Here is a 21,633-nt window from a genome sequence, read left to right as displayed (position 1 = left end):
CCTTTTAAAACGGCTGCCGAGCTGGCAGTTTTCTTAATGTGACACCATATTAAAAAGTCTGTGTTATTTATACTGCTCCAAGCTAAAATGTTCTCTTGGAACCTTAAAGATCGATTTCCTGTGAAGTCTGGCAGGGTAGACAGGAAAAAGCTAAATGACAGCCAAATAGAATCAACTTGTTATCCACTTAGCAGAGGACCATGATGACAAACTGGGCTGTTATTGCAGGATGCCAGACTGATGAACATATAATTTACTAGGCAGGGTACCGCACGGAGATAAAAGCCAGCTTTCAAATTAGAGATCCCAGATAAAACTACACAACTCAGTCTGACACAGTACTGTACAAAAGGTGTAAGAGCTTTTGCAGAATTTATTGCACTCCACCTTTTCCAACAGAATGCATGACCAATATGAGAAAACTACACAAATTAAAGTCCATACTTCCAGGCACTGCTTGATATAAAATGTTTCCCATTGAAAAAAAAAGGTCAAAGGTTAAATAATTCGAAAATATGAAACAGCTGTTTTCTAACAGAAATATCCTTTCAATAAGTTTGAATAGTGTTTTAATGAAAAAAAAGTATCAAAACTAACATCAGATCCTTGTAGTGCTCTATTATTGCTCCTTTAGGGATATACAAAAGTCAAAAGATCATTCAGACTGATTTCAAGAACAGTCATTAACTACCATGTGAAGAAAAGCTAAAAAAAAATCTGGAGTGTGAAGAAAGAACAAACAGTTGTGCAGACATGGCAAACATTCTTAAAACCAAACTGGGCATGTAATGAACAATGGAAACCATTTGTGAGTATCCTGAAAGCCAAGTTGCACAGGCTTACAGTATGGGTTCTCTGGTTCATTAAAGCTCAACTGTATCAAAACAGCTAGCTACTTGCTCCACATAGCTGTCAACTCTTATAACTCCTGTCATTGACACCGAGGTTATTTGTTCTCGATGCTGCATGCACTGCACGGAACAGACAGCTATACTGTGATAGCAACAGTATGGGTAGACAAATGTTGATTGTAAAATCATGGCCAACACTATGTAAAAACAGATGGTGTTTTAGCGATATCACAGAAAAAATCCTGACATGGGTGTAATACATTCCTTCACTTAAAAAAATACTATAAAGCTTTGCCACACTGTGAACTTGTCTAAATATGATCTTGAATGTTTTAAAAAGAAAAGAAAGCTTAACTGCAGAATGTTATCCACATCTTTAATGTTGTCATGTTGTCATCCACACAAGTCACCAGCTGCGTTGGCTTTATGTTCGTGTTGAATTTTACTGCATTGTTTAAAATTTCTTTTGATATTACTGCTTCTTTGTTGTGCCTGTAACTAGTACTGTTCAGCGAGCCCAACTCACGCACATCCTGTTGTGAGGTACTGGGTCATTAATGTAGCATGCAACAATCCTCCCATGGAAACTCCCCGAGAAAGGGTACCTGGGGCACAGGGTAAAGCCAGACAGAGGTCTGGATTCCAGGAAGGGCCAAACGATGCAGAAAGTGCAGAATCAACTGCACAGCAAGTAGTGTTGTCTGGTTTCACAAATGGGTTTAAAATCACTATCCAAAAGACTGCATTTCCAAGTTCCCCATTAAGAAGCAAATAAGGGGCTTGCATAATTTCATTAAGATGCATTTTATAGGGTGCTGTCAATAATTTAAATACCTTAAAACCAAAATTGTTTGTGAAGCCTTTTATTATGCGCTCTCTCAAAAATGATATACATGTACAGTATTTGGCACTGTCCTGCCAGATGCCTGCCTCTAGTTTTGTTACTCAAAACACAGAAGATTTCTTTTTATTTTGCTGTCCAAGGAATACTTTAATACAGCCTGGTTTTACTCCTCTGCATCCCTGTGTACTGTAGCCAAAGAATAGCAGATGTTGTACGGGTCTATGGCCTTCACTTATCTAAATGACTTACACAAGGGATCCTTGCAGGAAAGGCACACTAATAGCAAATTCTATTACAAGTTCTCTGATCAAGTCTATGCACAAGGCAGGAAAACGTACTGGTAATGATTTAAAAACGTTTACAAGACCTGCACTTTTACATTAAGTGATGTCTTTTGAACTGAATCCTCTTTGCCTATATTGTACGAATTGTAAGTACAATATTGGTAGGAGTGTTGGACATTTTAAACACTCCTACCAACACTTTTCTTACAATACATTCATCATTAGTCAGCAGCCATATCACCCTGCAGCTCTTAACTGGCTACCCACTGAAGCTAAGCAGGGTTGAGCCCGGTCAGTACCTGGATGGGAGACCTCCTGGGAAGCTATGGTTTCTGCTAGAAGAGGTGTTAGTGGGACCGGCAGGGGGTGCCCTCCCTGCGGTGTGTGTGGGTCCTAATGCCCCGGTACAGTGGCATTCTTTGCCACTTCTTTCGGATGAGATGTTAAACCGAGGTCCTGACTCGGAGTGGTCATTAAAGATCCCCAGGCATTTCTCGATAAGAGCAGGGAGTTATCCTGGTGTCCGAGCCAAATTTCCTCCCTCAGCCTTTACTGTAGCCTCCAAATTGTCCCCATGTATGATTAGCTTGCACTTCCCCTGCGATTCCCTGCATTGCGCTCGTTGCTTGCTGGGTAGGCTCTGGATTCCCATGACACCGTGGGGTATAAAGCGGTTTGGCAAATGACATGATGATCATTAATGCAATTAAAGTGCTATTGCTTCATTCCCATCACAAAAACAACCTTCAAAATTTAAAACCTAAAATTGAGATAGACAGAAATTAGAGCTCAAACATCTGCACACATCAGAAAACACTCCGATGTTTAGATTTCTCAAACTTTAATACATATACTTGACAGCTTTAACACAACCTTCATCTCTTTTCAACAGAAGTCTATTTGTCATCTCTTTCCGTACAGCTGAAGTACATTTTAAAACACTTATTATTTGCCAATGAAATGTTTTCCCCCTCAGAAATTACTTTGCAAAAATATTTCACTTTATAGACAAATGCATTTAAAATGCATCTAGCACAGTACAAGGCAAACATCTGTCAAGATTTATTCACTCATGCAAATAAGACCTGCAGGGCATCAGGACAGTAGAGAAATGAAGTAAATATTTGGAACAGCAGCAATACTCTTTAAAATCTGCTCTCCCATAGTTATTAAAAAAAAGCAATTAACAGCACCTGGACTGGTCAATGGCTCAAAAAACAAATGAAGGCCATTATTAAAGTGTGAAAAGTCCAAAAAGCTGGGGAACAGACATTCTGAGTAGTGGAATGGATAGTTGAATAATGTGACTAAAAATGTCTGGTGCAGTCAGGAGCACAAGAAGCATTTCTCAGCATAACCTCTCTCAGACATATTGGATGATCAGCTTGCATGTTCTCTTTTTCACAGTAAGAAGACATGTCTAACCGTTATACATGCTTCCAAATACACAATATGATAAATATGGGCACGCATTCAACATCTGATGGAATCAAAGCAATAAACAAAAGCAGCACTTAACAGCTGCAAAATAACGGCCTTAGAAAAAGTTGTTAAAGTCAGAAACAAAATGTTCAGAAGTCACACTAGCACTCATATACACTTAGGAAAACTTAATGTTTAAAATTTTTGCAAGAACAAGTTAGACACTGAATGTCTGAAAAAACTTCCCAGAGTGTTCTAACAAGTCTTAACATACTTTAAACTTTGAATTTAACAAAAGGTTATATTTATTTAGATGAAAAATACTAATCTCTTCTAGCCTTAAAGTGCTAATGACTCTCTAGGGACATCATCTAGGGATAATGGAAACCACTATCAACCAGTCATGAACTAAATCACAGATGTATCCCTGAGTTACAGAAGCCTGACTGCTTCATTTACCCCAGTAACTGTCCATGGGGTAACATGACACTCACACTATAAACGTGATGCACTAGAGATAAAGTCTGATCATACGATTATGAAAACCAAGAACTTCACTGCAATTTTCTAAAAAAAGATTTGAAAGAACATACAAGAACGTTCATTGAGCTATGAAGAACAGAAGTCTGCTAGCTATTGGGGAAAACTGAACATGACTCCTTATTAAAGGAGAACTATTTTTGTACTTCCGGACTAGAAAGAATCGCCACTGATGGTTTGCATTTCAAACCACAACGAAAGCAAAATGTACACAGTAACATATAAAACCTTCTATTTTCCTTCCTTCACAGTCCTATTACACTATAAACAAGCAGACTTGTGAATACATTTCTTTTAATCCAACAGAAATATTTATATTGATTACAAGACAGTTTTGCTGAAAAATACTACCTACTTGTTAACTCTACACGCAGATCATGCATGAACATTTATGTGGTAAAATGTCTGCTGCACAACCTGTACATCTCATTACATTACTCATTACAGTGACTAGTGAGCAGTGAGCAAGAAGCGCCTCCTCATTTCCTCCTCAATTCACACAACATAAAATGTTAAGCACAAAATCGTGAATTCGGAATTTGTCAAATTCTGTGATACTGTCAATGTATTTTTTTTACCGAGATTTAATAATTGGTCTGAGAAATTGCATCGCAGTTCCCCTTTAAGCAGCTTACGTCACATTTTTCCAGGTTTTAAAAACTCATAGAAACGGACAAGTAACTGTGAAAACTCCTTGGTGCATCCAAATGTCAATCTCGGTGGGTAAACAAAATATTAAACAATCAACTGAATGTGTAAAGCCCGGTTTCATCACAGGAGATGTTAAAAGCTTCACCTTAAGTCCAGAACCTAATGATTTAGGTGCTCATGAATAGACAGCAGTAGCCTCTGAGTGTGCAGTGTTGTTGTGTGTGGATCCTACCCCATGGTTTAGCATGTTGAATTTCACACTTAAGTCTCTGTAAAACAGCAGGTACTTATGGAAAAACATATGTTAAAGAGGTGCCAGCTTTAAAACTGTCAATCAAAACAACAACTTCAAGCTCTTAAGGATACAGTGGGGGTTGGAATTTTGTAAGTTAGACCATTATTTCTTTATTTGGTCTATAAGCTAGAGCTATAAACAGCGATGAATGGAAAGAATGCAGTCCAAAGGCCGATGCTGTGAGGGTATAAATCAGGGAGGCAGAATTCCCAAGAACTTTTAATAAAATGTTGCATTTGCACACATCTGTGGGATTACCCAAAGACAACATGCCCCTAGTAATGTATACATCTACCACAACAAAATTAGGAATAGACATTTTTGTCTTTGTCTCAGTTCAAGCAACTCAGTATCTGTAAGTTCTGTGTCTTAAGGTGTTGATCCTGTTAAAAGAGGGCGTACAAATGGTGGAACAGGAACCTGCTGGATGCACCTAGGTTAAAATGCACATAACTATGTTTTGGTAAACTGTTCAAGCTGATAGAATTAAAATATGCTACACCCCAGTCCAACTGGCCAATTTGGCAAGTTTGAACTTTTAGAATCTCCGGTTGTTGGGTTTCTTGCAATCCAAGTATTACCTTTGTGCTTGTGATAAGAGAGCTCTCTGGTGGTTAGACGAAGCCATCTCTTCTTGAAGTTCTTTTTTCCAATTCGTTTTCTTCCCTGAGCTCTTTTGTGAACTTCCCTGAGGAAAAAAAAAACCCAAACGATTCCTGTCAATTGCATTCTCATATTTCCAATTATCTTTCTATCCTTACATTAGATTCTGGTTTATTTTTCCTGGCAATGAAGCTACTTTCCAAGGCATTGTGAAGGATAACACTTACCTCCATGGGAAAACTACAACGATCTTTACAATGCATTATTTCAGTTTACAGGGTTGAACAGAATGTGAAAACTACAAGGCTTTAAAAAAAAAAGACTGATCTGTTGGCAGGTGAAATGACATTAAATCACAAAATAAGCAGAATGTGAGATTAATCAAAATCATCCCAAGACGGCACCCTAAAATCCAAATTATATCTTCAAAATGCATAATGATAGCAAACAACGCAAACACATGATGTTAATATTGAGCTTCCTACACTTTGGGGAAAAAAATGTAAAAAGCAAGAAGATAAATCTGTCTGGAATTTTATAAACTCTGCAATTTCATCATTTTACCACAAGAGGGGGTGAAAATACTTCAAACAGGCTGAATCGCGAGTGTAAATGACAGAGATTTCCAATTCCATGTTCATTCAGGGAAATCCAGCCATTGTACGATGAACCAAGAGCTCCATATCCATGCATTAAATGTTAATCATTACCGTCTGAAAATGGTTACATTTGATTTTTAAACATTAGACGAACTGTGTGGTTTTCACAGGAAGGCATTTCTGTTACAGGAAATAAAAGCCCAAACCAAACGGCTGCATTTCACAAATTGTGTACTGTACAAAATATTTTGTGATGCAAAAATCTTGACTGTCTTTTTAAATTAGAGTTTGCCTTGATAACTTAGAGTTTGCCCTGCACATATGGGCACATACTACAAAACAAGTTATGTCTTATGATGACTTGGATTACATACCAAAAGCAAATCTGGATGCAGTATCTCTGCTGTCTGTTTCAAAAGCTCTGTTAATAAGCTACATTCGTGCAGACGTTGAAGCCAGTGGAAACAGAATGAGGCACTTTGGGCCACACTCAAACTTAACAAGACACACAACAAAGCTTTTTAAGGCCTTTAAAAGCAGATGACAATTCAAATTGTACAGAGAAGAAACATTTTGCCAATGGGCATTCATAGATTAACAATCTGAATGAGTCTGCGGACACTTCACAATCTCATGGGTGCCATTTTAAGGTTAGGAAGCAAACGAGCATGACAGTAACATGGTTCTAGTTTAAAACTATGAATAAGACACTTTGCAAATAAAAACAAGGCAGACAATTATTTCCCTACTAATACTGAACTTGTTAAAATGCACATTTTTACTTACTGATGGCATGATTTAGCCCACAGCTACATTGCCAGATACAAAATGGGCATAACGTCCTGCAGATGCCTTTATTTTCCACCCCGTTGGTTAAAAAAGATTCATTGAAGATTCATTCAGCAAAACTAATATACAACTGATAAAAGACAATGCCAGGGTAGCCGAACAAGAACATGAATTGAATGGAATTAACCTTGATTGCCCCTAAGAGAATTTGGTCTTGCACATTAAAAAAGCTCATCAACATAACGTATACGACAATAATGCAACAACAATACATAAAACTACATCTGACCAACATTACCATAAGGTTAAAAAAACAAGGCAATTAGCTCATAAAAAGTCAAAAACAATGAGATCCCTGATGGCAATCCCCCCCCCCCCATTATTCAACAAAGAATTGAATGCTTTTAGATATAAATTAAATAAGTGCTCTCTTAGTCTTTATACAGACTATCTGGTACCTCTCTTAGAGTGCAGGACAGGAATGTATATTCTAAAAGTTACCATTGTATTATTTCAAAATGAGCTGAATATTCTTGCCTTGAGCTCTGGGGTGGGATATAAAAAGGATCAGTCTTGGGGAAAATTGTTTAAGGAATCACCTTTTTAGATTAATAACTTGGATAGAATAAGGTTATTGCTTAGTTACTTTATATAGTAACCATACACACTATGGTACACTAATGCCTAAAAAAATCCAAAGCTACTTTTGACAAGCAATCCATGACACATGTAACTTGTAACTGGTTTAAAAAGGAATATGAGCAGTGTTAGGGAAAGTTAATGACTTACCCTTCTTTGAGAATGACTGACTCCTCCACACTACTGGACTCTTTGCTTTCATTTGAAGAAATTTCATCTAAAAACTGAAAACAAACCAAGTTTTGAATTAAAAATGAAAGGTTTGAGCCTGCAGTAACAGGATTTTTTTTTTGCAAAATCGAGACAAAATTAAATTAGGAGAGAGGTTGTGGTTCACCGTTGAACACTGGGCTCTCGGTTATTTTTCACATTAGTAGAAGGTGACACATGTTGCCCACTATTGCAGTAGTGAGTGGTGGCATTATGACCCTCAAAGTGCCTACATAATAATTAAGTGCATGATTCCCTATTACAGCCTCACATTGGAATTTTGTGTTTTATACACAAAATTCACATCTAAATTCAATTATAAAGTTAAGCTTAAGATGAAATATTGTAAATGTTTTCTTGATAGTCACCCAACAAAGTAACAAAGCATTATGTTACTCAGATACTGAGTCAGTTATGAATTAACAATTAGTCAAAGTGACACAAATACATTAAAATATCTAAAATATGAATAATTTCTCTTAAAAACTTCTAATGATGCAATAAGCTCTGTAAGGTCTTGACGTTACTATTTAAAATAAAACATGATATACACATGCATGCACATTGACAAAATGCTTTTGATTCTCAGTAATATAATAATGTGCTGGACCTAAGGAAACATTTCCCAAAGCTGCTTTAAGGAAAAGTATTAATCTACACAAAAAATGTAGTTGCAACGAAAGTAAATTACTGATATCAAACTTTGCATTTAGATGAACAAAGGAAAGTCAGCTAAATTTCTTTTGCAACAGTTTGTGATCCTTCACCCAGCCTTCATATGCAAAAATGAAATACTTTACCTTTTTGACTTCTTCTATATATTTCTCCTCTTGGAATGATTTGAAGAAGTCATACATATATGATTCTTTAAAACTAGACTGAAATAAAAAATGGTGCAGTTTTATTATCATAGCACATGTTGAAAATATTCCTTTTGTAACATGTAATGTATCATTACAGATACTTATTTTAAGAGGTCAACAAAATGAGAAAATAGATGATATTTTTATCTGGTTCTGACAGTACTGCACATCTAGAAAGATGAGCTACATGAACCAGCAGCTGCTGCTGTTGAAATGCTAACATGAATACCACAGTTGTAGGTCTGGACCAAATGAGAGTGAATCAGGTTCAGAAGGGAAATGCACAGGGCATGGGGTTCATCCTGAAATTTAATGTTCACTTCCCTTTTATCTTAAACACAGAATCAACACTGAATTAAAAACTACTGGCAGGTCAAACATAAGCCAGCAAGAACTCTTAGTCATACCAGTTTGTTTTTTGATAAACTGCCCCAGCTTCCCAACGTCTGGATCGTCTTCGAAATAAGCGTTAATGTCCTTGATGTCTCTGCGTCCTGAAAGAGTCAACACACAGGTTTTGTTTTGAAACCACTTGATTGATCATACGCCATGCTGAGAGACTGTGCGCTTGGCTGCCTAAGTGCATTTCGCAGATGTTTTGTTTGGGGTTCTTTTTCTTCGCTATTGACAGTCAAGCACACAACTTTCTTTCCTCACCATCATCCAGGTCTCTAACCACAAGGCTGAAATGTCAGATAGGAGGGAAAAAAAGTAAAAGAGAAAACTTTAGATCTCTGACTCACCGGATGATGAGCTCGTAGTTGGAAGCTGTGCGGAGATAACACAGCGACCGCAAAGAAACGCAGAAACACAAAGCTGCTGACTGCTGAGTACTGTACATGGGGGTCATCTAGGAGGAAGAGAAGGCCAACAATCAGTACAACACTGTTTCATACACAGCATTTAAACAGCAATGTGAGTCAATGTGTTTACAAGGGAGATGTCACAATACATTGCCTTCAAATTCTAAGAACTCTGCTTTTATAGCTTAAAAAAAAAAAGAGATCTAAACCTTACCAGACAGAGAAAGAGAGCACTCAGTTTTGTAACATGTCATTTCCTCCACCTAGTGGAAGCTTATTAAACAGCATTCCAATATAGTAAACAATCTATGATATTACAGCCCAGTTTCTTCATTTTTTCCCCTCTATGTTACAAGGTGTCAATGGAAATACACTGGTAGAACACAGATCTCCATACAAAATGACAGAAGAAACTGATTCCATGATTAATAACAAACAAAGCAAAAAATATTCTGAAAATAGAAGGGCCATCTACTTATGACTTTTACAAGTAGAAGCATACACTGGGAATATGTGACTGGCTGGCTCAGGTTGGATTCTATGCTGTCAAGTACTGTATAACGGTTCCTTTTATGAATGTGGAAGCACACATTTAGATAATCGGACAATAACAATCCAGCCAAGCTGTTCTTATATTTGTATTGCAATTGCTGCCACAAAAATATAAAATCTGATTTAATGCACACAAACACATAGATCCTCACCAGGAAATCGCTTAGTAGCCAGCTGCCGTAAGGAATTAAACACATCGCACATGACGGTGGGACAGCTCATACTGGACTGGATGACAGAGTTAAACACCTTCTGCACATACAGGTGCAGGTTCTCCTGAAATGAAAACAGTCAAACATTCATACACAAATCACGTGTTTGACACTTCATTACAATTTCCTGTTTGTTTGTTTTTTTGAGTACTTGTGCCAACCTGAGATACAAGAATGAATAAGTGTGCACCCAGAGCCTTACTGAATATAAAGGATTTTCTCCACTTAAAAGCTTAACACCCACTTAAATAGCTGCTAAAAATACCTTTAAAAGGCTCTAAATGTTATCACTGAACTTTGACAACAAGCATTGGAAGTAATTTCATAAAGGGTGTATTTTTAGGGCTTACAGAATAACATGCACAGAAAAGAAGAGATGTGACCAACCAGCTCTTCATTTCTCTGGTGAAAATCCACTAACCATCTAGTGTTCAACACATGCGGAAAGTGATGTTATAAATATCCACTGCAATGCATGTACTGAAATCATCTAATAAAACCCAAGAACAGCTCATTACCTTGATTGCACCATTCTTTAATACAGTTTTTTTATTTAATTAATTTTAGATACAGAATATATAGATAACCCTATACATTCCTTAAATGCAAATGGTAAAAAACGAATACCTACACTGTATTCTGTTATTTAAGCACTTTTGAGTTGGGGGTTACATCAGCAAAAGCTGGTTATCTATATACATTTGTTTAGCCATGAACTTAATTCTTTATCGCATATCAGTGTTTGCAGGTTGTCACCAAGCATACTTATTGTCACTTGTTTTTGTAGTAGCCTGTATACAGGGGATTTATTCTACCAGCTAAGGCTGAATTGAAAAGCAAGTTAAGTCACAACAGCACACCCATTCACAAAGTAAAATGGAATTGCAAACATTTAGGTGTTGATTGCTTCAAAGCTCAGGCTTAGGGGATATGAAAGCCAAGGTGTAGAAATAGTTCACTAGTCTCTTGCAACATGACACCCTCCGCAGGCACCTACTATGACCAGCTGATCTCTGCTGTGATCCCAGTCAGCACTGACAGCACCACTGCCAAGCCTTAACAAGTGAAAGGCTTTAGATTGTGGTTAATGACCACTGCTTGTCATTTTGAGGCTAAGCATTTAAAACCCTAAATCTCTTTTAGATGGCTCAAGGCTTGTCACACTTTTACCCAAGCATCAACACAAACACCATGCAACTATACTTATTAGCACCTGTGAAAACGTACACCAGTGCCTAAAAGAAAACTACCAATGTGATGTGTAGCCACTGTTGAAAAGGTAAAGGACACTTGGGGGCAGTAAACACTGGAGCTTTTTTACTGAAAGTATGAGGTGGGTTTCTTTTTTATTTTTTACCTTGTTCACTTCTACATTGTCACCTTCTTTGAGCTTTATGGGATCAATTTCACACGACTTACTGGATTCACAAATCTGAAAAAAAGCAAAACTAATCCGATTACAATCTGTAGAGCAAAGGTCTTTGTGAATGACAATTTTTTCTGCAAAAATAAAAGCAAAACGGAAGGCTGTTTAATCTTACAAGAAAATTCACACACATAAATACCATGAACAAAAACTGTAGACAGTCTACACCTTCTAAAGCTCTACCTCATCTAAAACAGGCTTCAGGGTGACTGTCAGGTAGCGCTTCCCAACAATTTTCATCATGTCATCGATGCATCGAGTCGCCAAGGAGTTTCCTCGAAAAATTGTATTGGCCTCCCTAGAAAGTCACAAGAGTTGGAGGAAGAGGAAAAAAGTTTAGTTTTTTTTACAATAACGGCTCCATGGATTTTTAGGGTTTTTTTTTTATTTATAATGTGTGCCCACCGAATCTGGAATCACCTTTTAAAGATTCAGATCTCTGTAGCCATTCAGGTGAGAATAAGGCGCCTGGACACACTCTCTTGGTTTTACAAGTGCTGAACTTCCCAGGGCCTAGCTGGAGGCTTTGTGCTGACTGGACAAGACGTGCTCTTCTCCCCCATGTCACCACAAAGCTGCAGAGCTACTTTTGCCACCTAATATTAACTCTATTTCCGTGGTGCTCAACTAAGGTGAAGGTGACCAGTGACAGGACACAGGTTTGGACTGATGACTCCTGGACTGTAGAGCTCAGTCTGCCCCCACAAGTGCTTGGACCACTAGGAAGCCCTTTAATTCCTTTTACAAAATAACATTTCTCCTTAAAAAACGAAGATCTCAAAACAGTTTTATGGGAATAAGAACATTAAAAAAAATCAACAAGAGCCGCCCCTCTCAAAACGTACGGTTTCAACGGTGCAAAAACGCAAGTCACTTACTGTGTTTGCTCAAGCTCCAACGCAGCTATGGCAGTGACAAAGGGAACAAGCCTGTTGTGGTGCAACAGCAGCCGCACAACAGGCAACACGGCCTCGTATCTCTCTCGGCAGATGTCACCCAGGATGTGAGCAGCAGAGGCAGAGATATGCTACAACAAACAGCAGATGAGGGATGAGGACCCAGGTCTGTTATTCCTGCCAATGCACCGTCTTACACTAAAAACCGTGAAGCTCTGGTGATGGCAATGGATCTGCCATTAGGCTCACCTGCGCATTAAGGAAGTCTGCCTATTAAAAAAAGAAATGGCTCATAGCTCATATTATTAATGGTTTAGTTGGAAAAGCCACAGCTGGAGGAAAGGGTAGAGTGATAACAGACTGCCTCCTTCACCTGCAGGACACATCAGCATAACCACACGTAGATTAAATGTACAAAGGCAAAATATGAAGCCACTTATTTATGAGAGGTCACATAGAAGTACACAATTTACATGTCTTGATTTCTCACTATAGCCTCGGCAATCTTTTGAGTTATTGTACTGTAGGTGTAATACAGGCTTACAATTTATTTCGAGAAAGGATTTGCTCACCAGTGCCTAGACAAACCGCAGAGTTTTTAGCCTTTGTCACATGAAACAGAGGGGAAAAAAAAGTAGCTTTTTTGGCGTCGGTCACTTTGCATTCCCATCCCGGCATCTTGTCAACTGCATGACACCACATGGGGAATCCTGCTCACAACCAGACAATGAACACTGCCCACACCTGAATGACAGTAGAACTGAAGGGCCAAATCTGCCCTATAAACAAGTGCCATTACTGTTTGAGCCACTCGTGAGGCCTTTGAATTTAGCTTTAGGCTGAACTTCACAAAGGCACAATGTTAATGACATCTGTAGTACAAGACTAATTGTATATCCCACTAAAAGTTAATGCTTAATGGTAAGTACTAATAGGTGAAATATACCTTAACATCTGGTGATTTGAGCAGCAGGTCCCTCAGGGGAGTGTAGTACTTGGAAGGCAGGACATTGTCTTCTGTGTACGTTATATTTAATCTCAAAGAACCAAGGTCATCTACTTTGGAGGTCTTGTTGCCATTGTCCTTTGGCTGTAACAAATACCTACAAAATAAAAAGATAAGGACTTAAAGTTATTAGATGCACCGTGTAAAGCAACCATAGCAACTGCAGAAAGAACGTCTCCTTTCAATTTCTCAAGCCATTATATAGTTATCACTATGTGTTCATATACAGTAAAGTGAATAGTTTTTTAAATTCTTTAATAACTCAGAAGTTTCAATTGTATGCCTTCATCATGTGAAAGGGGGCCAAAAAAGTGTTTTTAGGCTTGTGACCAGTCTTTCAGCAAAAATGTATTTCTCACTCATGTTCTGTGCATTGTAGCAGAGCAGTTAAAGCTGTATGCACTGGCAGCAAGCAATTGCCCACCTACACGTTAATCATATGACCTCTATGCAAAACATTCAAGATGAGCATCACTTGATCCACCAGATATAACCTATAACAATACTGGGTAGACTGAACTATTCTTTAAATAAAGTGTCCATTGAAAACAGACATTACAGTTTTCACTTGTGTTAGACGTTTGATTAAATGCATACATCATTAAAATAAAATGGGAATTATGCACATCAATTTGTTTTGCTTTGTAGATCTAAGCACCATCTATATAGATGCTGAACATAAAAGCGGAGCGGAATTTTATAAATAGTTTTTAAACTTTCTGTATGGCTTTCCTGACATGTTCGAACTATTCACAAAGCACGGCCACGGGAGGTATTGACGTCAGAATGACAACACTTCATACTTGATTTACCGATAATGTAAGAAGCTTGCAACCAAATTACGCTGTAAAGCGGTAAAGGTCTTTGTAACACAGCCTAAAAATCAGACAAGACTTATCAAATTTCAAAATCAGTCAGCAGTTTTAACCTGACCCCATCTGTAAGTATTGCTTCTGTTTACATTCTTTTAGATCATTCCCTGAGCTTAAAGCTGTGCATGTGTTACAGGGAACTGTATTAATATTTTTAAACTCTGCTTGATGTCCTTAGTGGGCTGGTTCAACAGTTACTCCTTTGATTAAAAAGCTTTTAAATTAGTAATCTATTCAACTAGCAGGTAGAAAATTAAAAATAACAAAATTGGCAGATGGTGATTAATAATCTGAGCTACAATATCAGATTGTGAAAAACAAAAGATTGTGAAAATTCGGAGTCATGAAGACTTTTTAGTCACTTCCTCTGTGACTGCACAGGCATGATCAGTGCCGTGCACATCTGCAACAAGACAGTATGATAGCACATACTAGTTCTTATTATTTGCCTTTACCGATACCCAAATTACATGGATAACTGTAAAAACTGGATGCATACTACAATATTGTCTCGTGTTTTTTAGGCTACACCATGGATAATCTAATTGTGTACACAATGCAATACTGAATTGTTCCACCCATGCTGTTCTTTTTGTACTAAGAATATCCCATAGCTTTTGCAGGATCTCAAGTATCACGTGACAGGCTCTCTTCAGAATTTCCAAAACATGCTCATTGATGACCATGGCTTGATTGTAAGAGAACACTGTTGTTAACCAAAACAAGGTTTAGGTCACTGGTACCAGCAGAGTACAAGATGATATAACAGGAAACAGGAGGGTACCAACCTTGTTACTATAGTCAGCAGCTATATCACCCTGCAACTCACAACTAGCAACCCACTGAAGCTAAACAGGTGTGAGCCTGGTCAGTACCTGGATAAGAGACCTCCTTGGAAAAACTAAGGTTGCTGCTGGAAGAGGTGCTAGAGGGGCCAGCAGGGGGTGCTCACCCTGCATTCCATGTGGGTCCTAATGCCCCAGTATAGTGATGGGGACACTATACTGTAAACAGGTGCTGTCCTTCGGATGAGACATAAAACCGTGGTCCTGACTCTCTCAGGGCATTTCACGAAAAGAGTAGCCCGGTGTCCTGGCCAAATTTCCCATTGGCTCTTACCAATCATGGCCTTCTAATTATCCCCCTCTATGAATTGGCTTCATTACTCTGCTCTCCTCCCCACTGATAGCTGATGTGTGGTGAGCGTTCTGGCGCACTATGGCTGCCGTCGCATCAGCCAGGTGGATGCTGCACATTGGTGGTGGAGGGGATCCCCATTACCTGTAAAGCGCTTTGAGTGGAGTGTCCAGAAAAGTGCTATATAAGTGTGAGCAATTATTATAATTACATCAGCACATAACTCCCATCAGCTGTGAACTGCACTGGCTCTTATTGACATTTAGAGCAGACTTCAAGGTTCTCCTGCTTTTGTGTAAAGGATCGAACGGTTGAACTTCTAGTTATTGTAAGAACTGCATGATTATAGCCAGGCTCTTAATCAGACATCTGCCAATTCAGGCCTTATTACTCTGCCTAAGACCTGACTCCACACAAAGATCTTGAACTGAGGATAATATTGGCCAAATCTGTTGGGGACTCTGTGAGGAAGCAAGTCTGGAAAATGTCTAAAATACCTAGCTTTTCACTCAGGCTTTTAATGTCCAGTTTACATCTTGGTTTCACCAAGTCGATCTGCAGTGCTTTTCTCCCCTAAATCTTCCTTCTGTTGTGTTTTGTGACTGTATTTGATAAGGGCTCAAATAAAATTGTATTATTTCAGCCAGTACCCCAATTCTAAACTATAGCATCCTAAAACCTCTCTCAATCAATATACTGTATCTTATATGTGATCTCTCTTTATAGATTTGGTATTGACTGATTCAGAGATATAAAATACTAATATTTGATTTGGCCTTAGGAGCTCTGGCAACTGGAACTAATTTACACGTCAGTTCCTCAGGTTTGGGACACTACCTTGGGCCCTTGGACACCACAACTTCCCTTTATTCAACACGTATACCAAAATTGAGACACTGGCTGTTTTTGAACTGGCAACCTAATAACCTTAAAAATAATGGAGCAAACAAAATAATTTGGACAATATTTTTTCCACCTAAATAAGAGGACATAAATCTAAACTAGATGGACAAAAAATGTTTTTCCCCTCTTACCAAGCCCGGTGTGAAGAATCGTTTCTTAAAATCTTCACAGAAACCCTCGTCTCTCCCAGGAAAACATCTTGTACCAGATTCCCATTGTTCCACAGATCAACTCTAGAAATAACCCCAACATGAACAGAAATGAAACTTTAATGGACACGTACATGAAAACAGCCCAGGCGAAAATAAAAAAATCTATTTAAAAAAGATCTTTAGAATAAGCTTTTGCAGACCAAATATGTTAATCACATACACAGGATGAAATATATCTAAAAAATAAACACTTCACAACACACCCACACACATTCCCACTCAGTTCAAAAAGCTTTTATCCTTGCATTTGCAGGTAAGTGCCTTGTCCACAAAGATACTACATCCTATTTTAAACAAAGAGCTGAATCTGCAATGGTCAACATTTGTTTGCGCTCTCTTCACAGAATATGTGGGTGTGAAACCTTGCTCATTTTGAAAAAAATAGTTACATAATGGAACCTCTTTGGGGTTTTGATGAATAAACGTGTTTTTCTTTTCATTTTCTTTTTTTCCTGATTACCTGAGATTTCTGGGAACCTAAACACAATACAACATAGTTATTGCATTTTCACTCATGCACAGTGCAAAGTTTTAAAGGCTGGAAATACCATTAATTGTAAACTAGAAAGCCAACATTTGGCGAACGTATACTCGTTTTTTCTCCAACTTATATTCTACATAACAGCAAAAAAAATACTGCTGTGCTGCCTGAAGGATGGGGTCCAATGATAAGAATACAAACTGCCTATATTCCATAACACCCGTACCACATTCTTATCTGCTGAACAGGAACATAAAGAGGGCTATGTTTTTCACAAAACCATTTCTGCCCACACAATTTTGCTGCCCATCACACTGTAAAAAGTAAGCCATGGCCACAGGGCTTACAGGAAAAAAAACAGCATAATGTGTTGTGTACGCATCTTTCTGAAAACGCATTGCATTGTTAGTAAAACACACACAGTGGCATCTGAATTCTGCATGAGAGCACTTTGGCAAACATCACGGCATACTGCAAACATACATGCACAGAACCTCTTTTTCGAAACAAAAAAGACATTACCATTTTAGGACAGTATACCTAAAATAAGAAACGAAAATCCACAAATGTCCAGAATGGAAATATTAAAATGAATACTTGCATGCAATCTTTACCTCCCATGTTACACCCTACATCTTACCTCACTGTAATATCAGTATGCAATGTGAAACAGTTAAGAAGAATGCAACAATTAGTACGAGTTCCACTGGGACATGAAATGAATTACAAAAAAGAAGCCTATGTGCACTCATTTTCTGAAGCGCCAGCAGTCTTGCTTGGCAGCAGTAAAACATTTCATTTTTTAAAATGTACTACATGAATCAAACATGTGATGCGTACTGTAGGCTCCTCAGAAATGTTAATGAAAACACTGAAATTTTGGGGAAAAAACTATAGAAATGGACCAGTTTACAAAAGGTTTAAATGTTCAGGTTATACCAACTATAAAACGTATTATAAGTTGGTTTTACTTTTAATTTTGTACTTTTTTTAATGTGTTCTCTACCTTACTTCTGTGTGCAGAACGGGTATTCAGATAGCAAAATAAAATTATACTACACTTATCCAAAGAATAGCTTGTATTTTTTCAGTCTGAACGTTAGTCAATCGTCAGTGAAGATAAGGCTTAAAAACTACTAACTGCATGTCCCCAGAAATTTAAGCATTAACAATATGTACGTGACGCATTCTCAACGTCAACTTACTTAATTTCCAACTTCTCAATGTCTTCTTCCTCCACCTGAAATTGTGATTTTTTTGTGTAGCTGCTGGATCTCGTAACCTGCAAGAAATGGCAACTTTTTTTCCCCAAAACCAGATTAGGATAGAACATGGATCCAGACATTTCTTAGCTCTAACTATCCTCTTCTGGATTTTAAGCACCTTGCCACAGGTGAGTATTTCAGAACTTCAGTTTTGAAGATCTTGAAACAATTAAACCATAGCATGAACCTCTGACATAGGAACAATTCTAGACACCTGCAAAAATAAAATTCCAGACCCAGTTCTTGGAGGACATGAGTTTCTTATCAGGGGCTTTCATGCATTTGCCTAAAGAAAAGAACTAGGTTGGTAATTTGCAGATGGGTCAAAGGATTTGGATTTAATCCAGTCCTTAGGTCTAAAAAATACAATGATACTGATAGCTACTTATGCAAAACTAAAGCCCTCTTAGGCATCTGCATTAATGGTCACTGGTCATGGTTTATGTTAAAGAACTTGAATAAAAACACACAATAACACAAATGTGAATGCGGATTCACTTTCTGCATAGACATCAGGCTTATGTCTGCCATCCATACCTCAAAATAAAATGTTTCCTCAAACTGTGGATTACTAGTTTTCTTCTTCACCTTGGTTTTCTTCTGGTCTGACCTGACAATGAGTGAAGACAAATTACTAGGTGAAACACTACAAAAACAGCCAGAGAAAGTGCACAAGGAGGTGTCAGTTTTAAGAAACCGATCTTAAGGTGATAACATTAAAGTAGTATTATGGGACATTACTGCTCAATACTATACTTTAGATTTTATGAAGCCTATGTACATTTTACCAGTTTTTCCAATAACTGGACTACTTTTCAAAATAAGGGCCTAAGAAAACTGTAGGAAATAATAGGTTATTTAAAACTGGGCTCTAAGCATAGCAATGACTTTGATCTTACCTTGCAGGTCCAATAAGGGAAACTGTTGCGTAGGGATCACAGCACTGCCCACTAATAAGAGGCAATCCCTGGCACTCAATTACTCTGCAACAGAAGTAGACAGAAGCTCAAATGAGAAATCCCAGTATTCTGTGGTACTGTCCTTGTTATTCCAAATGTTAATGAATAAATAATTAAAAAGCTAAACTTGATATAGTTTATATATAATCTTTCAAGTGAAAACAAAACCACACCACTTTAGAGACATTAAAATTCTAGTTTGTGAAGAGCCATTATTAGCCGTGTTTAAAGGTTTCACTGTAGTACAATCACAGCAAATATCTCCACACACTTATTACAAATCTACATAAGATTTAATTCATTTCAGAGGTTAAGATGGCATATTTTATATTTTTGTGAACAATGTTGGCCAGGTGGTGAAAAATGACAGTCAAAAACATTCAGCTAAAATGATGATCCTCTCAGGCCGATTTTTATCTTGTCTGCAGCCATGAGAATGACATTAGGTTGCACGCTTCAACTAAATTTACCCTTAACGATTATTATGGTAGGGCCAAACTGCAGTCAATCAAAGCCATTTAACATGACAGCAAATTACAAAACAAAACTCTACATTGCAAGAAGTCCACTATATTTTAGTACTTGAAATAACCCCTTGTTTATTGTCGGGTTCTTATTCAGGATTGCCTTGTCTTGAAAGTAAATCACTTTTTTGAAAGCATATTAACAGAGAATCTAAAAAATTTGAAGAAGTTACAAAAGAGAAGTTAATACAAACAGGAAGTTTACACAGCATGCATCACTGCACTGACGTCCAAGCCAATATAGCCAGAGTTATTTAGAAGACAAATACATAGAATTGAGTATGGCATGGTAACAAGTGCATTTAGACGATACTGCACCCCTAATAAAGCTGTCAATCTAGGGCAATAGGTCTAGAGACTGCTAAGTTATCAGAATGACGCTCAACCAAAACCACTGCGGTCTGTGCGTCGTCTTCCTGCTGTGCTCATCTGAAGTGTGGATGGCATAATTTCCTCTTGAGCTAAGCTAAAAGCTGAATGTGAATGAAAAAGGAAACAACAGATCCTCCACTAAAAAAAGAAAAGAGATTCTGATTCATAAAATAAGTGCATGTCGGATAAAATGTTAAAATCTTACTGCCTTTGCAATTAGTTTGATCTGTAATGATGGGCTTTTAGTTTAAATTAAGGATTCTTTAGAACTGTGATGAAACATTTGTTCAACCCTTAATTCTGACGTCAACTATCACAAAATGCCTCAGGCAAAAGGAGCAGTATTTGAGAAGTCTTTTTTGTCATCAGGTATTTTATGTCCAAAAGGAGAACTACAGTACTAAGTTCAGAATTTCTTTAAGAGCATTCTGCTATTCAAGGTGAGTCCTTTAAGTATACGTCTTTCATGAAAATATCAAGATTTTGAAAATCAACATACAGCAACTGGATTGTAAGAGTGACAAATCCAATGCAAAAAGATCACAGAAACACTACATCTTTATTTTATTCTCAAGGTATGGAAGGTAGATAAGCTACAGCAAAAGTAAGCTTTTATCCATCTTTTAGCAAAAACAGGACGGATGGGTTCATTCATGGGCATTCACTGGAGGACACTTGGAACGTCATTTACACAAAAAGTACAGAGTCCATATTTAGTTTAAAGCAAAAGACTAATGAGAAAAGAGAATGAGAATATAAAGCCCATTCTGGAAAATGCCTGTTAATCAGAGAGGTGACTTGCTTGTATGTCATTCCCTTCCCACTGAAAAGTCCACAAACTATCCAGAAATCCTTAAAACATCCAAGAGAAGCCTTTCCCAAGGGACCCAGAAGAACAGTTGTGCCCTCTGCTCTACAGCCACTCAACATCAAATGGCAGAATGTGCCAACAGGGTTTCCAGGGGATTCTGAAAAGCCCTGTGACCCCATCTGGGGTGAATGGGATTGCTGACGCCATCATATTACACAGAACAAACTTCTTCAGCCTTTGAAATTGACTCACCAGCTCACTGAAAAGTGCGTTAGCTTCCACTCTACATCTATGCTTAATATTTCTATTAAAATCAAACACTAGCATCTTGCATTAAAATGAGGCTCCATTTCAGATGACACAGCTGTAAGTATATGACTGTAACCAATATGAACAACACTTGCAACTTCAGGTTAAGTGTCCATTTACAGCAAAACAAGTCCAACAAACAGCATCAAACATTACTTTTTTGAAGTACACTTCCCTCCAAGGTATCTTGAACAATGACATCACAACTGCTTATTTAGACACTAAGTAACCAAATTGGCTACACATTCTATAGTTTTATAGTGTGGTAATGATAAAAAAATAATAATTTACAATTTGCATTTA

At 37.8% G+C, this 21,633-nt stretch overlaps 1 protein-coding gene across 1 annotated transcript in view; it reads right to left on the bottom strand.

The window, feature by feature from the left end:
* The window catches only part of rasa2 (RAS p21 protein activator 2), a 55,926-nt gene that overhangs the window by 15,880 nt on the left and 18,413 nt on the right, over nucleotides 1–21,633 (bottom strand). The window contains exons 6-19 of the mRNA XM_088912931.1: nucleotides 19,255–19,338; nucleotides 18,893–18,965; nucleotides 18,296–18,372; nucleotides 16,529–16,630; nucleotides 13,426–13,582; nucleotides 12,462–12,610; nucleotides 11,767–11,881; nucleotides 11,515–11,589; nucleotides 10,098–10,221; nucleotides 9,334–9,440; nucleotides 8,998–9,084; nucleotides 8,528–8,605; nucleotides 7,668–7,741; nucleotides 5,469–5,575 (exon numbers count right to left, since the gene is read on the bottom strand). Coding sequence (XP_088769057.1) covers nucleotides 5,469–5,575; nucleotides 7,668–7,741; nucleotides 8,528–8,605; nucleotides 8,998–9,084; nucleotides 9,334–9,440; nucleotides 10,098–10,221; nucleotides 11,515–11,589; nucleotides 11,767–11,881; nucleotides 12,462–12,610; nucleotides 13,426–13,582; nucleotides 16,529–16,630; nucleotides 18,296–18,372; nucleotides 18,893–18,965; nucleotides 19,255–19,338 — 1,409 coding nt within the window. The remainder of the gene's footprint in view (nucleotides 1–5,468; nucleotides 5,576–7,667; nucleotides 7,742–8,527; nucleotides 8,606–8,997; nucleotides 9,085–9,333; nucleotides 9,441–10,097; nucleotides 10,222–11,514; nucleotides 11,590–11,766; nucleotides 11,882–12,461; nucleotides 12,611–13,425; nucleotides 13,583–16,528; nucleotides 16,631–18,295; nucleotides 18,373–18,892; nucleotides 18,966–19,254; nucleotides 19,339–21,633) is intronic.

The sequence above is a fragment of the Atractosteus spatula genome, chromosome 4 (genome assembly GCF_055471065.1).
Source record: "Atractosteus spatula isolate fAtrSpa1 chromosome 4, fAtrSpa1.hap1, whole genome shotgun sequence".
Lineage (NCBI taxonomy): Eukaryota > Metazoa > Chordata > Actinopteri > Semionotiformes > Lepisosteidae > Atractosteus > Atractosteus spatula.
This window is presented reverse-complemented; position numbering and strand designations above follow the sequence as displayed.